The sequence below is a fragment of the Pantherophis guttatus genome, chromosome 1 (genome assembly GCF_059756535.1).
Source record: "Pantherophis guttatus breed Tessera chromosome 1, ASM5975653v1, whole genome shotgun sequence".
Lineage (NCBI taxonomy): Eukaryota > Metazoa > Chordata > Lepidosauria > Squamata > Colubridae > Pantherophis > Pantherophis guttatus.
In genome coordinates, this window is record NC_142063.1 from 201,697,460 (window position 1) to 201,712,148 (window position 14,689).

The 14,689-nt window shown below is 49.3% G+C and overlaps 1 protein-coding gene across 1 annotated transcript; it reads left to right on the plus strand.

Moving 5' to 3' along the window:
- The first annotated feature begins 713 nt into the window (after positions 1 to 713).
- TLX3 (T cell leukemia homeobox 3) lies at positions 714 to 11,680 on the plus strand. Its single transcript, XM_034431996.2, has 3 exons — positions 714 to 1,442; positions 3,255 to 3,498; positions 9,934 to 11,680. Exons 1-3 carry the CDS (start codon positions 1,022 to 1,024, stop codon positions 10,142 to 10,144), a joined length of 876 nt encoding a protein of 291 aa, XP_034287887.1. The 5' UTR covers positions 714 to 1,021; the 3' UTR covers positions 10,145 to 11,680.
- The last annotated feature ends 3,009 nt before the right edge of the window (positions 11,681 to 14,689 follow it).

The window sequence follows — 14,689 nt, forward strand, 5'->3', positions numbered from 1 at the left end:
ATTCCCATTATCAAATGCAATCTGCGATTGGGAACCAATGTCCGCTTTCCAGGCCATCCAGGTTTTCTCGGAGCGCCAAATTGGATTTATAGCCCTGGAAAGTCTTGTTAGGCCTGTCGTTTTAAGACGGGCCAAAACAAAAACATTAAAAAAAAAAAAACCAAGGAAATCGTAAAGGATTTTGTGTGTGAAGAAGGAGAGGTTGGATTTCAAATTCAAGCTCTGGGCTTTTTCAATCCAGCCTCCCCCCCACAGGAATATCTTCCAAGTGGAACTGGACAGTTCCAAATTCGGGTGGAGCGTCCCAAGGCATTTGGTGCCTCCACTTGGTGCCTTCTGGGGGGCCTTCCTTCCCCTAGGATGTGTTTATAAACAAAGAATGGTAAAGTAGATTTTAGGTGGATCCCCAATTAATCCCCCCGCGGTGGGTGGCTCTCGGAGGGGGGGGCGAGGCTCCACATCCCCAGCCTGGAATTCTGCTCAACTCGCCTCTTGGTTAATGATTCGGGGGAGTGGAAAGGAGGGAGCGGCTCGTCTGGTAATTGCAAAGGTTTGTTCAATTTCATCCGGCTAATTTCGAAAGACAACCGTCGCAGATGCGCATTGCAATATCCGCCCCACATTAGCTTAGCTAATAAATTTGACCTATTGTGCGTTTGTTAAAATGATGTCACCATGGAACAGTCCCTAAGCTCCTATTCCAATGAATTAGGCCTTTATTGAAACCCGGGAGCCAATGGGAGGAGAGAGGCTTGTTTGTTGTGGCCAATGGCAGCTGTCGGAGAGAAATTAGAAGCAGAAACTCAAGGTTTGGTTCAAAAAAGATGACACAGAGCCTGTCGGGCTGGACCACTCTTGGCAAAGTTTCAGTGTGACATCTATACAAACCAGGACCTTACATGGATCTACTGTAAAAAAGGAAGGGAGCGTTTTTTATAGGGGAAATCTTGCCGGGCGTTTTTTTTTTTCCCTCTCTCTCCCCTCTCCCCCCCGATTGAGCCAATATTTCTATTCACCAAGGATGGATCAGCCAACGAACACGCAGACACCGCATCAACACGAACCCATCAGCTTCGGGATTGATCAGATTTTAAATAGTTCTGATCAGGAGACCCCTTCCCAGCCCGCCCCCCGAGGATCAGACGGCGGCACCAATTACCTGGGCAGCCCCGTGAGCAGCAGAAGCAGCGCCCCGTACCCTTCCCTCCCCGGCGCCTTTGCTGGCATCGGGGCTCCCTTCGAAGACTCTGGATCTTACAGTGTGAATCTCAGCTTGGCTCCATCTGGCGTGATCCGGGTGCCAGCGCACAGACCCATCCCTGGGGCAGTGCCACCTCCAATTTCTAGTGCCATTCCAGCCATGCCAGCTGTACCCAGCCTTGGCAGCCTCAACTTCCCTTGGATGGAGAGCAGCAGGCGGTTCGTCAAAGACAGATTCACAGGTAAGCGGCGGCGGCGGCGGCCGGGCTGGCGAGCGTTCTCAGGTAGACGGCCGCCCGGTGAGGTTGGGTCTCCTGCGCGGAGGGAGCAGGCGGGTGTGAGAGAGAAATTGGCTGCTTCATCGCAGCCTTTCTCCGGCGGAGAAAAAGAAGTTTTTTAAAAATATAGGCGTGTGATCCTTAGGAAAATTGACCGACCGGTTCTGCGGGCTTCTCTATTTTCTTTTCCCTGGCAAACTGCATATCCAGGCGTGAAAGTGTGATCCGTTTGGGTGGTCCTGTTTCAGGACCACAAAAGGGGATAATCTTGAGTTCTTCCAGAGCTCGAATGGATCTTTCCTTTCCTCGCCCCGTAAACCAACACGATCAAGGGAGGAAATCTTAAATCTCGCTCTTCTCAAAATAAGAAACCCTCGGGATGATTTTCTCAGGCCGGTGTGGAAGGGCGAAAGGAAGGCGAGTAAATGGCTGTGTCTAATCCGATTACAGCATTAGCGCTAGAGATGGAAGAGGACGATAAAGAGAACAAAAGAAATTTATAAAGATTTAAGTACTTCCAATGAAAACAGGATTAAGCCAATTAGGACGAGGCAAGCTCGTCTAAGGGGTTTAAGTGGATACGGTTAGCTTCACCTTGTAAAGCGGCTAATCAGACCACAAATTCTGAGTGTGCTGTGTCTCTTCAGCACAATTTATATTTGTGGGTAAAAGGGAGAAACGTTGCAGCGGGTGCCTGAAAGTTACTATCAATAACTTTCATGGTATGTATTTTTTTCAAGAAGGAAATATACGGGAAATCCCTAAATCCTTAGTAGTAGTAGTAGTAGTAGTAGTAGTAGTAGTAGTAGTAGTAGTAATAAAATAATAATAATAATAATAATAATAATAATAATAATAATAATAATAATAATAATAATAATGGTGGTTGTTCTGATAATTATAGCAATAATAATTATAATTATAATAATTTATTATTATTAATTCAGAAGAAATATGCATAATAGCTAGGATGGGTTTGTAGACACGTTTAGAATCCCTGGGTGAGTCGATTTTTCGCTGCAGGGCCAACTGTTTTCTTCCCTCGGCAATGTACTTTCTATTCCGAGGCGGGAGACACCAGAAAACAAACGAAACAAAAACAAAGCAGGCCAAACGCGATTCGGTGGCCTTCTTTCCTCGTTTCGGAGGCGGGTGAGGAGAACTTTTCCGTCTCAAGCTGGGCCCTCGTCATTTCCCACTGCCAAAGCCGGCGTTTGGCTTTGCCCTTTGAGCTAGAGATCATTGCTCCATTTTTTAATCTAAAAAAAAAAACGGATTTCTTTTTGTTTTCATACTACTCCAGTTCTCCTGTGGCACAGCCTCTAGGAATAGACACCCCCTCCACACACACACACACACACACACACACCTTCTTCCACATTGTAGGTCTTTAATCGATCCGGAATTGCTTCGCTTCCCTCCCTACAGCACCCCCAGCAGGGCTGACACAAGGGGCGGGACAAGTACATGGTGTCGGTGAGGGCGGGCGGGGGAGGGCTGTCACCTGCCACCAGGCACCCAGCCCCTCCGCCCAACCCAGGCCCCCCACCCCCCAGCCGTGGGTGCTGCGGGCCGCGGGGCTTTCCGAGAGGCTGCTGCGGGTCATTCCCCGAGTCCGTGCCTCGGAGTCTCACTCGCTGGCCGCCTGAAAGGGGCGGAGGAGAAAGCAGCGAGGTTACAGGTTGAAGGGGGCCCGCTTGGGCCGGCGCCACTCTCAACCCCACCTCCCCAACCCGGCGCCCGCCCCGGCTGACTCGCTCTCTCTTTCTGTCGCAGCGGCGGCGGCTCTGACGCCCTTCACGGTGACGCGGAGGATCGGGCACCCCTACCAGAACCGCACTCCGCCCAAGCGCAAGAAGCCGCGCACCTCCTTCTCGCGGGTGCAGATCTGCGAGCTGGAGAAGCGTTTCCACCGGCAAAAGTACCTGGCCTCGGCCGAGAGGGCGGCGCTCGCCAAGTCGCTCAAGATGACCGACGCCCAAGTCAAGACCTGGTTTCAGAACCGCAGGACCAAGTGGCGGTGAGTCCCGCGGACGCGCGCGGCTGGGCCTGGCATCGACCGGGTGGGGTGGGGTGGGGGTCGCTGAACAGGGGAAGCGGGTTGGGCCTTCTCGGGGTTTCTCCTTTCGCTTCCCTTCGCAATCCTCGCCCGGCAACCTTTTTGTGAACTCTTTAGGCCTGGCCCGTGGTCCACTCTTTAGGCCAACCCGCTTGGGAGCCCGGATTTGCCGCCTTCTCCCTCTCCTCCTCTCCTCCTCCTCCTCCTCCTTGCATTGGACCCTCGGAGCGCAGTGGCCTAAAAACCTGCTTGGCCGGAAGGATGCCTTGCGGGAGGCTGAGCAAAGGATCGCTTTAGTACAACGACCGGTTTGAGTTTTGGGGGACAGAGTTGGATGATCCCAGGCAATCACGAGAACTTCCATATAAACCACCTTCACAGAAACGTAGCTTAGCGCGCCGAGCCCGCGAATCACGGAAAAAAAATTCTCTTAGGATGCGTCCAAGCCTCCTGCCCCGAATCCCCAAGGCCCGTCCTCCTGCCACCTTCCTTCCTCTATGGGGGTGTTTTAGTGAGGCAGCGTCTGTAAAAGAAAAGGGCTCGTGGAAACCAGGGCGAGGCTGAGCCACAAAGGGGCCGGGGGCGTTTGAAGGCCGAGATGCGAGTTTGCCCCCTCTGCGGGCTCAAGAAGCACAGAGGGGCGGTGGGCGGCGGAAGCCCATTTGCTTTTCGACGGAGGGTGAAAGATTGGCGGCTCCTTATCGATAAGCCGAGGTCCTTTAAGCGCAGGGCGTTTTATTTTTTATTTTTTATTTATTTTTATATGCCGCCATTCTCCGGACACTCAGGGCGGCTTACAGTGCGTTAAGCAATAGCCTTCATACTTTTGTATATTTATACAAAGTCAGCTTATTGCCCCCACAAACTGGGTCCTCATTTTACCTACCTTAGAAAGGATGGAAGGCTGAGTCAACTTTGAGCCTTGAGTTTAATACCAGGTTGCCCTTCTGGATGAGCGTTGGCTTTTCAAGGCTTGGAGAGTCTCAGAAGTGAAAGGGGAAGGAGGAAGAATGAGAAAGGCGTTCACGCGTGATGCTCAGGGCAGTTCTTGAATCTGATCCATGCCATTGCACCATAGGAAAGTTATCCCAGTCTTGCAAGCTTGGCCAACGGGGCAGATGATTTAGTGGGGTCCGGAGGTGCTTCGGTTGAGCGCGCAGTGTTGGAGACGGGCTTAAACCACTAAAAAAAAAATCCCCTCTTCGGAGATCAGCGAGCCCGGCTTCAACTCCCGGCTGAGAATTGATCTTCCCTAATATTTACCGGGCCTCTCCTGAATCGGTTGTAGAATAGAGCTGCCCGTTGTCCGTTTGATGGGCCCGGAGGCCTGGCTGCCGTGGGGAAGCTGGGAGGCTGGGGTCAACAGGGCTGGGGAAAGCGGAGAAAGGATCTGGCTGGTTCCCCTGCGCGGGTGATTCCCCCGAATAGCTTCCTTACTTGATCTAAACTCCCTCGGTTCTTCTCCGCGGCCTCCAGCGAGAATGGCTGAGGAGATGAGGAACCTTGCGCGAATGTCAAACGCCCGGCGAGGGGAGAGACGTTCCTGCCCACCCACCCATCGTTTTTAGAACCCGTTTTCTCCCAGAGCAAAAGGAGGGGGAGGCAAGCCTGGCCCTTGCCCGACCCAGCGGTGCCAATTCCCAAATGGCAGGTCCCCAGCTTGGTGCTAATCATAATAACATTTTGCGACGGTACCTTTAACACCATTGAACAACAAACATCTGCCTATCTCGGGTTATCGGGAAAGACTCGATGAGGTGGACAAAAAGGCCAAACCCAGTTTAAACATCTGGCTTGACTGCGTGACGAACAACAACAACAACAACAGTAATAATAATATACCTTAACAGTTCCTAGGTCCTTGCTTAGGACTCGAGCTGCTGAGCTATTAACCAGCCTCAAAGGCTGTGAATCTCACTAAAGATATAACAACAACAACAACAACAACAACAATAATAATGTTTAATTTATCTGCCGCACAACTCGCAGCGACTCTGGCCCAGCAACTTTCCCAAACCCACAAAAACTTAAGAGTCTTCGTTCCTCGGCTGGAAGGTGTCGGTCCCCGACTGGAGTTGAAAACGACCTTTTCCCTCAGATTTCCCAAGTCTTTTCTCCAGAGCCAGAGGGTCTCCCAGCCTGCAGGGAGTGGGAAGGGTCTGGATCCCTCTCGGGCTGGCCTTTTTTGGCTGCGTCCGCTGTGGAATCTCCCCAAACAGCAACCACCCCCCCCCGCCTCGGTCCAGTTGCAAAGCCTGCCGCCGTTTCGATTTCGGTTTTGTTTTTTTTTGTACTGCGGGACCTTCAGGTGAATAGGCTGCCCTAGAAATAGCAGCTGAGAGGGAAAGCCCTCTCTCCGTGTTTCGGGTTGAAATCTCGGGTGAAGTAAAAACCCAAGAAGGATAAAACGGGCGCATGAGAATTATTGTTGCTGTTATATATTAGTATATTAATATACTAATTAGTATAATTAACTAGTATATTAATATACTAATAATACAATACCATTATTCTCTCCTTATGCTGATATTTCCTTTTAATAATAAAATAAATGCTAATGGTGTTAAAGCTCTGCTAATGCGGGTTTGCGATGTACTTATGCCTCGGTTTGCTTCTGTGCCGGTTTGGGTTTACCCACCCCCATTCCAGGCCCAGTTCTCTGCACAAAATCCAGGAGGCCTGAGGCCAGAAGGGCCCTGAGCCACTGAGACTTACCGGAACGGCCCAGGTGGCCTTTCCACTCAAAACCTGCTGGCCGGATCCGAGCTCTTAAAATCTTCTCCGCGGGTTTCTACATAATCCACTTCTTTAGTTCTAGTTAGTTTTTTTCCCCCTTTGTCTTTTGCACCAGTTTGCCTTTCCCCACACCTACTCTATTTGTATCCTGGGAATTCCCCCCCCTTCCGAATTTACTTTTCTTCTTGCAGACGTTGTATTACCAAACTAGGGAACGCCATCAGTGCTCTCCCCTTAGACATGGGGTTGGTGATTGCTTATAGTTAGCAGTTTGCCCTACCGGTTTTGTAGCGGGACATTCTCTTATATATGCGCGCGTGTAGTGCGCGGGTATTTTTTTCGATTTGTAAAGCCGTCTAATCGCAATGCCTTTGTCGGTTTTACTAATTTACAGAATCCGAGGACAGGGACTTTAGTTCGGCTCAAGTAATTGGCAGACTTCACTCTCTCGGAAGTCACGGGGGTTCCGGGCGTTCAGAAAAAGTGCAAGATGTTCAAAGATGGGAGATCTTTGGGGCGGGAAAGGAAGGAGCCCGCAAATCACGCGAATTTTCCTCCGACCGTCGTCGGTACTCGACCCGAAAAATGAGCGTTAGCAACCCAGGGGGCCCCAAGTGACATTATACCCGCCAGTGGAAAATTAATCACAAGGACTCGTTTGTGAGCCTTTTAGAAATAGGGGAGAAGAGGCATTCAGATAACTCTCCCGTTTGTTTCCCACATCATTCGTCAGCAACTATTCTGACGACCCCCTTTGCAAACCTCGGTTCGGGTTTTAGAAAGTCGCAGGGAAAAAAATCGTCGGTCGCTTGCTGGCCTGGTTGGAAATCGGAATAAAAAGGTTTTTCTCTCTCGAAAACCAGTTTGCCTCTTTCCCACTTTTTGTGGTTCTGTTTTTTTGACTTCTGCGTTGTCTTCTGCGTAATCCTTGTTTAATTTTGGTCTGGCTTCTGGTCTACCTTGGAAAAATCTGTTTTACCCTCCGGTTTAATTTTTGGCAGATGCATACATTTTTTTTTAGTCGAATTGGGCCAGGCTGGCGCAAAGGTGGGGAGAAGACTAAGAACATAGGGAAAGCGGATCGGGGCCCGGCGCTCCCCGGGGCGCCAAGTCTCAAGGGAGGCCCCCGAAGCCGCTGTGCCCCCCTCCTCCTCCTTGCCCAGCGCTAACAGCAACTGCGCCTAGTCCATCTCCAAGTAAATACCGGTATACACTGGTATTTTGCGCGACCCCGATCTTCAAATCGCTTATTTGTCTCTGATGACAGGAAAAAAAATGAGTGGTTATTATTATTATTATTATTATTATTATTATTATTATTATTATTATTATTATTATTATTATTATTATTATTATTATTTCTCACCTTTCTGAGCCCTGTGACGAAACACGACGAGTATAATGCAGCAGCATTCCCACAAAATTCAAGCCCCCAGGGCTTGGTTCGGAAAGCCATTTTTCGACATTTTTTTTCTTCTGCCTATGCGAATAGCCGTGTTCAGTCCCAGCCTTCGTTGGTTTGATCCGGAACGGAACTTCTGGTTTTGTTCCGGACTGGCCCGAGTGCTTTCCATCAGGGAAAGGTTTTCGGGGGCAGGAGGCTTTTAACGTTTGATTCGAAAATCGTGTTTTTGTTTTCGTTTTCGCATGTATTTATGTAGGTACCTATATACACGTGTGTACACATACACACTCACCCCTCCCTTTTAGTGCTTATGCGTGCGCCGCACGACGGACAATAATTAAAACGCGATTAAATGAAAAAGGGACCCAAGAAAGGAATTGCCTTTCCCTCCCCCCACAATCCTCTGATTGGATCGCAGGATTTAAAAAAACAAAACAAAACACCCTTCGCGACTTGCCTGGGGCGCCGTGCCTCAGTTTCCCAGCCCACCCAGAATTTCCCCAGGAAATACTCGGGGAAAGAGAGGCACTTCCGAGGTATAGAAATTCGAGAAATCCAGGCTGTGCTATTATTATTATTATTATTATTATTATTATTATTATTATTATTATTATTATTATTATTATTATTATTAAATATAATAATAATAATAATAATAATAATAATAATAATAATAATAATAAATATTTAATAATATTTAAATAATATTTATTATGGGGAAAGAAGAGTGTTGGGATTTGATTTCCAATTCTTTTTTCGAGCGGGGGGAGGATGGAGGACAAGATAGGATTGGAGGGAGGGTCAATGTATCAGCCAAGGAAACCTCACAAAGGACGACGGCGAACGGCGGCGTCGATTTTGTTCGCCGGCCTTTCGGGAAAAGGAATAAAAGCGGATGATCTCAGCAGCCGCGATTTTTGTGCTTCTTGGTCGCTTCTGCAGCGAAGGAGCCCTGGGTCATTTTCGAAGTTTCGTGGGCCAGGAATTGAAACGCTCACTATTTGGAAAGAAGAAGGAAGGAAGGAAAGAAGGAAGGAAGGAAGGAAAAAAGAAAGAAAGAGAGAAAGAGAGAAAGAAAGAAAGAAAAAGACCGGCGCTCGCACATCATAGCTCGATGAACTTTGGTTTATTAAAACTTCTTTTGATCATACAGCTTAAGTTTATTCAGCGGCCTTCTTTCTCCCGACACTCTGATCCATAAAATAATCCTCTTTTGATTACAATCACAGCCAAATCCAACCAACCGCTCTTGACAAAAGTTTCTCTACGTTGAACCCCGCGGTGGTTTTCATCAGCCTTGAACTCAGAAACCCTCGCGTAGGCCGGATCGGCACAAAAAGGTTATAAAGTACTAAGTCCGGGCGGCCTTTCCTGTCGCGCGAAAACGATCCAATCATCGCCCCCCCCACCCCCAGGCGGAGCTCCTGGTGGCCGTAACTACGGGGCTCCCCTTACGGCTGTTCCCCTTTCCGACCATTGAGTCCCACTGACCTAATGAGAAGTCGTCGACCCCGCCCCCCTCCCGCCACGGTGCCCTTTTCCCCCCTCCAGCCTTGGGAATTGGGGTGGGCGGTGGAGAGTAACTTTCTCGTTCTACCCATCATGAGTTTTCTCCTTCCTCGGTTAGCCGCCGCCGCCTCCTCCTCCTCCTCCCTCCCTCCTCCTCCTCTTCTTCCTCCTCCTCCTCCTCCTCTTCTTCTTCCTCTTCCTCCTCCTCCCCCTCTTCCTCCTCCCCCTCCTCCTCTTCCTCCTCCTCTTCTTCTTCCTCCTCCTCCTCCTCCCCCTCTTCCTCCTCTTCTTCTTCCTCCTCTTCCTCCTCCTCCTCTTCTTCCTCCTCCTCCTCCTCCTCTTCTTCCTCCTCCCCCTTGCTTCTCCTTCCTTCCTTCTTTCCTTCCTTGCTTGTCCTCTTTTCCTTCTCCTCTTCCCCTTCCTCCTCCCCCTTGCTACTCCTTCTCCTTCCTTCCAACTCCTCCCCCTCCTCCTCTTCTTCCTCCTCCCCCTACACCTTCCCCTCTTCTTCTTCCTCCTCCTCCTCCGCGTTTTCGACTGACCCCGTGGAACTACCCCTGAGACCCTCCTCTCTATCAGTCCCCCTTGCTGGCCGGGCCCGTTGATCTAATGGGTATTGGGGGCGCAAGTTGGAGACCGGGCCGGGCAGGCAGGGAGGGAGGGAGAGAGGGAGGGAGGGCTCAGGGCTGGTGGGCGACTGGTAAAGCCGGGGGCGGGAGCCTGATTTCTGTGCTTGGCGTCCGCAGGAGGCAGACGGCGGAGGAGCGGGAAGCCGAGCGGCAACAGGCGAGCCGGCTGATGCTGCAACTTCAACACGACGCCTTCCAGAAGTCGCTCAACGAATCGATCCAGCCCGACCCGCTTTGTCTGCACAACTCCTCGCTCTTCGCGCTCCAGAACCTCCAGCCGTGGGAAGAGGAAGCCTCCAAGATCCCCCCCGTCACTTCCTTGGTGTAAAGAGGGCCGTCCGGGCGGAGGGGCCCCTGGGAAGGAGAGGCCAAGCGGCCCGGCCTCCGCCTCTCCCCGCATGACCCCAACCGCAACGGAACGTGTGAACCGGCGGGGGGGGGCGCCTCGAGGAAGGGGGGAGCGGCAACAAGCCACGCCGCGTCTCTCTCACACACACACCCCGTCTTGCTGCCCGGCTGGGCTCGGACCCGGTCCCAGGCCGCGGCTGCGAGGATTTGCGGGAGTGGGGGGGGGGCTTCTCTCGGCCCGGGAGCTCCGCCCTCGCCCCGCCGGCCCCAGCACTTTGGACTGATCCCAGCCGCCCTCGCTCCTTCCAGCTCCAGATGTCCCCGACAGCCAGAGCGAACTTCTCCAAGGCTGGTGAAGGAAAGGAGCCGAGACCCGCTGCTTTCGCCCAACTTTCTCCCGTCGAAGAAACTTGGCAATCGGACCTTTGCCCCCCCCCCCCACTTCCCGGGGTGGGGAGGAGACTTCGGGCTGCTCGAGAAGAAAGCGGAGACCCCCCCCTCGCTTCTCTTCCTCCGGCGGGGTTTGCTGGGGAGGGGTAGGTTTAAAACGTGGGGGAAGACTTCGCCGGATGCCCCCACGAAGGCCTGTTTTTTTTTCACCCGAGGATTCTGGAGGTGGCCCCCGCCTCGCCTCGCCTGCCAATCCTGTCGCTTAGGGTCCATTCGGAGGAAAAAAAACTAAGAAGGAATAGAGAGTCACCTTTTTAAAAAAATTATTATTATTCTTTGTAAGAAATGTTAATAGTTTAATTTATTTAATGCACCAAGATGCCGAGCACTGTTAATATGGAGGTGGGGGGAGAGAAAGACTGGATCTTGGTTATTTATATGGAGACCAGAACAAACACTAAAAAGAAGTGGGTGTGTATGTGTGAGTGGGTGTGTGTGTGAGTGAGTGAGTGCTCTGTGCCTGCGTGAGAGGGTAATTTTTGGCCAAGGCTGGCCTTTATCTTGGATGGTCAATCATCTGGCTATCCTGCCCCCTGGAAATCATTCTGCAAAGGAAAATATATATGTATATACATATACATATATCTTAAGGACATATATATCTTAAGGACAAACCTGCTGCAGTGAAAAAGCAAGCCACCCCCAGCTGTCCCCCAGGCAAACCCTGTCAGTAATTTATTCAACATGGTAATAAGGGCTCCCCTTTCAAAGAAACCCCAATCTCTCTCTCTCTCTGGCAGGCAAATGAACATTAAGGTGGAGTGGGGTTGTTGAGGGAGATGAAAGAGGGGAAGAAAAGGAAGGAAGGAAAGAAAGAAAGAGAAAGAAAGAAAAAGAAAGAAGAAAGAAAGAGAAAGAAAGAAAATTGGTTTTAAAAACATTCTTGGCATGCTACAATGCCCGTTGTCCAAAACTCATTACAGAGAAAGCGCCTTATGTTTCATAATACTAATAATAATTATACTGATAATTAAAATAAATACTAAGGAAAGTTGGGGTTAATGCAGACCATGTATAATACTTTGTACTTGCTGAAATGTGTAAATAAATGTTTTCTTTAAAAATGTTCCTGGTCTGAGCTGTTATGAATAAAGGCCTGAGGAAGCTACATCCAAGTGCCTCCATAGGTTGACTTGGACTCCCATCAGTCTCAGCCATCAGCCTCAGCCACCATGGCATCAGTTCCAAAGGACTATGGGAGCTGCCAAACAAAATGCTTGGAGAACAGCCACTTCTTTTTCTTGCCAACCATGGCCACTTTTACTGTGAGTGGTGATGGTTCCAGGTAATGGTAGCTGGAGTTCATCAATGCATACGGAACCTATTCTTGATTCTGCTCCAACTGGCAGCCACTATCCAGGCATGGTGGCAAAGGTTTTTCCATCACCTTCCGCCACCACCTACATGGCATATACTTAGGAGTAAACCTGAGACTTTACACATGCTATGGCTTCCATGTCTCAAGATTTATGAGTGACCTAAACTCTTAAGTTGCTCTAGATTTCCTCTTTTTCTGGAAAGAGGTAGAAAATTCTTTCTCATCTATGGCCTCTTCTGTAGAACGGAGTGTGAAGGACCAAACCAAGACCCAACCTACTCCCACCCAGGTATTTGTCAATAAGCTGCAGTTGAAAGTGTTTGTCCTGAGATGCGCCCACTGCAAGACATCGTGCTGTTTGAGATAAATAGGATAATCCACGGCAGTTTGGATTTTATTTTGAGATAGCATCGAAAGCTGACACCACGAACAAAAGCCCATAAGGGTGTCAAGTAAATGTTAACTCATGCTGAGGATGGGATATAGGCTTCTATAGCAGCCGGCTTTGATGAAGATGATGATGATGCAGGATGGAACCTGAAGTTTGCCAAACCTTAAGTCTGCCACTGGTTCCAGTAGCTTCCCATTGCTTCCTTGTTCCGTATGACGATTCCGTCTACCTGTTTAATCAAACAGCCTGGGGAGCCTTTCTTATAGTCTGTCAGACCTTGGTGTCACTTTGCTAAATTCCTCATAGTGTTGGGGTTGAGTGTGGAGATATGGCTGGATAAAGAAGACCTGTATTTTGAAGGTGAGCTATAGGTGCTATACAAATCCCTGGCAAAATGACACCAGAAGAAGCTGATGGGGGTGTTCAATTCCCATTGTGTCATCTGGTCCTTATACTGTAGAATCCGGGCTTTCATCTTCTACCCAACAATCTTGACTAGTGATACCGGCAATCTTGCCTGCATTAGGATTACTGGGAAATGACTAACTCATGAGGATGGGTGAGAAGAATGGGGGGAATTTAACTTTTGTATGGGATATTGTTGCATTGTTTTATTCTCTGTTGTAAGCCGCCCAGAGTCCCTTGGGAGTTGGGCGGCATAGAAATGCGACAAAATAAATATATAAATAAATAAATAACATTCCTTTCTACAGCCCTGGAAGGGTTCCATGAAGTTAAATCCAGCTCCGGCTTCACAGCAATTCACAATGATTATACGCCTTTGTTGTAGGTCCCGATTAGTACTCGTCTTCTGGTTTCTTAACAGAGAGGTTGACAGATTCAATTGGCCAGATGATCAGCCCAGATCTTCTCTTCTTGAAAGGTGTAAGAGTCCTCTTCCCCCCGCCCAACAGATGGACTATCATGCCCGAGGCAGTGAAATACAAGAACACCAGTATTGCCTCTTTTTAAAAAAAAAAAAAAAAAGCAGAAGGGAACAGTGTACGTATAAATTATTAATTCATAATACAGGAAAAGAGGATGCACCAAGTGAAGACTGGACTCTTTGTCTTAACCTAATGACTGCTCTGTCTCTGGAGTCGTTCCTCAGCCTGCAAGTAGGGGCATCACAGGACTGAATGCTCCTTTTAAGTGTTTAAAGAACAAGCTTGTCATGGAGAAGACTTGGCTGGGGTTTTGCCTTTCCCCCTTCTCCACAAGGCTCCCAACAGGGATGGAGGAAAGCAGGGAAGCTGATGTCAGCCATGCTGTAATGGTATCTGGGAAAGACTTTGGGAGAAGGGTGTGTGCATGAAGAGAGGCTGTCTAGGAAATGGTCAGATAAAAAAAAAGGGCACAGTCTGTAACTGTGTTACAGGAAGAGAAAGGGACCCTTCCTAACTTTTCAGGCTGTAAAAGGGATGGCAGGAATTTTGTACTTTCAGACTTGCAAGATTCTATTCAAGTAGCCTTAGAATAAAGTACAGTTAGCTCATCTGGTTAGGTTTCTTATCTGGTTGGCCTGGGAAGGCTGACACATGCTGGATATATCAAACAGGAATCTTGAACTTTGGCTGGAGATGATGGGGTGGAAGCCAGAGGTGGGTTTCATCAGGTTCTGACCAGTTCTGGAGAACCGGTAGTAGAAATTTTGAGTAGTTTGGAGAACCAGTAAATACCACCTGTGACTGGCCCCGCCCCCATCTATTCTCTGCCTCCCGAGAACCAGCTGATTGGGAGGAAATGGGGATTTTGCAGTAACCTTCCTCTGCCACACCCACCATGCCACGCCCACAGAACCGGTAGTAAAAAAATTTGAATCCCACCACTGGTGGAAGCCCAATTCAACAAGAGGGACAGGATTGATGGTATTGCCCCTTTGAGCTGGAATAGGGGAAAAAGAAGAAGATTGGGTATAGGGGGGAAAGCCTCCCAGCACATTAGATCAAAGAAGGGATGGATATTCAAGGAACTACTCCCAAGAACATCTTGTGTGTGTGTGTGTGTGTGTGTGTCTTGAAGAAGATGACTCTGAGACACACTGGGCTTCTTTTCTTGGTGGCTAAAGCTCTGTGGTGTTGATTTTCCTTTGGGCTTCTTTGTGAGAGGAAAAGGAAGAAATAAATCCCCCAAACCCCCTTCCACCTCTTATAAGGGCTGAATAACTCTAGAATTCCATCTGCCAGTTTCATTTCTATAGGTGTGAGATCGCCGGCTGGTTGCTCCTTGGCCCAGACTACAAACTCCAGTGTGTCCAATTCATTTTCTGTATATGGTGGGCATAACTGCTCCCCCTTCTCACTAAACTTCATTCATCTGTTCACCTATCCAGCTGCTAATGCACAAGAGACAGAAGGAAAAGGCAT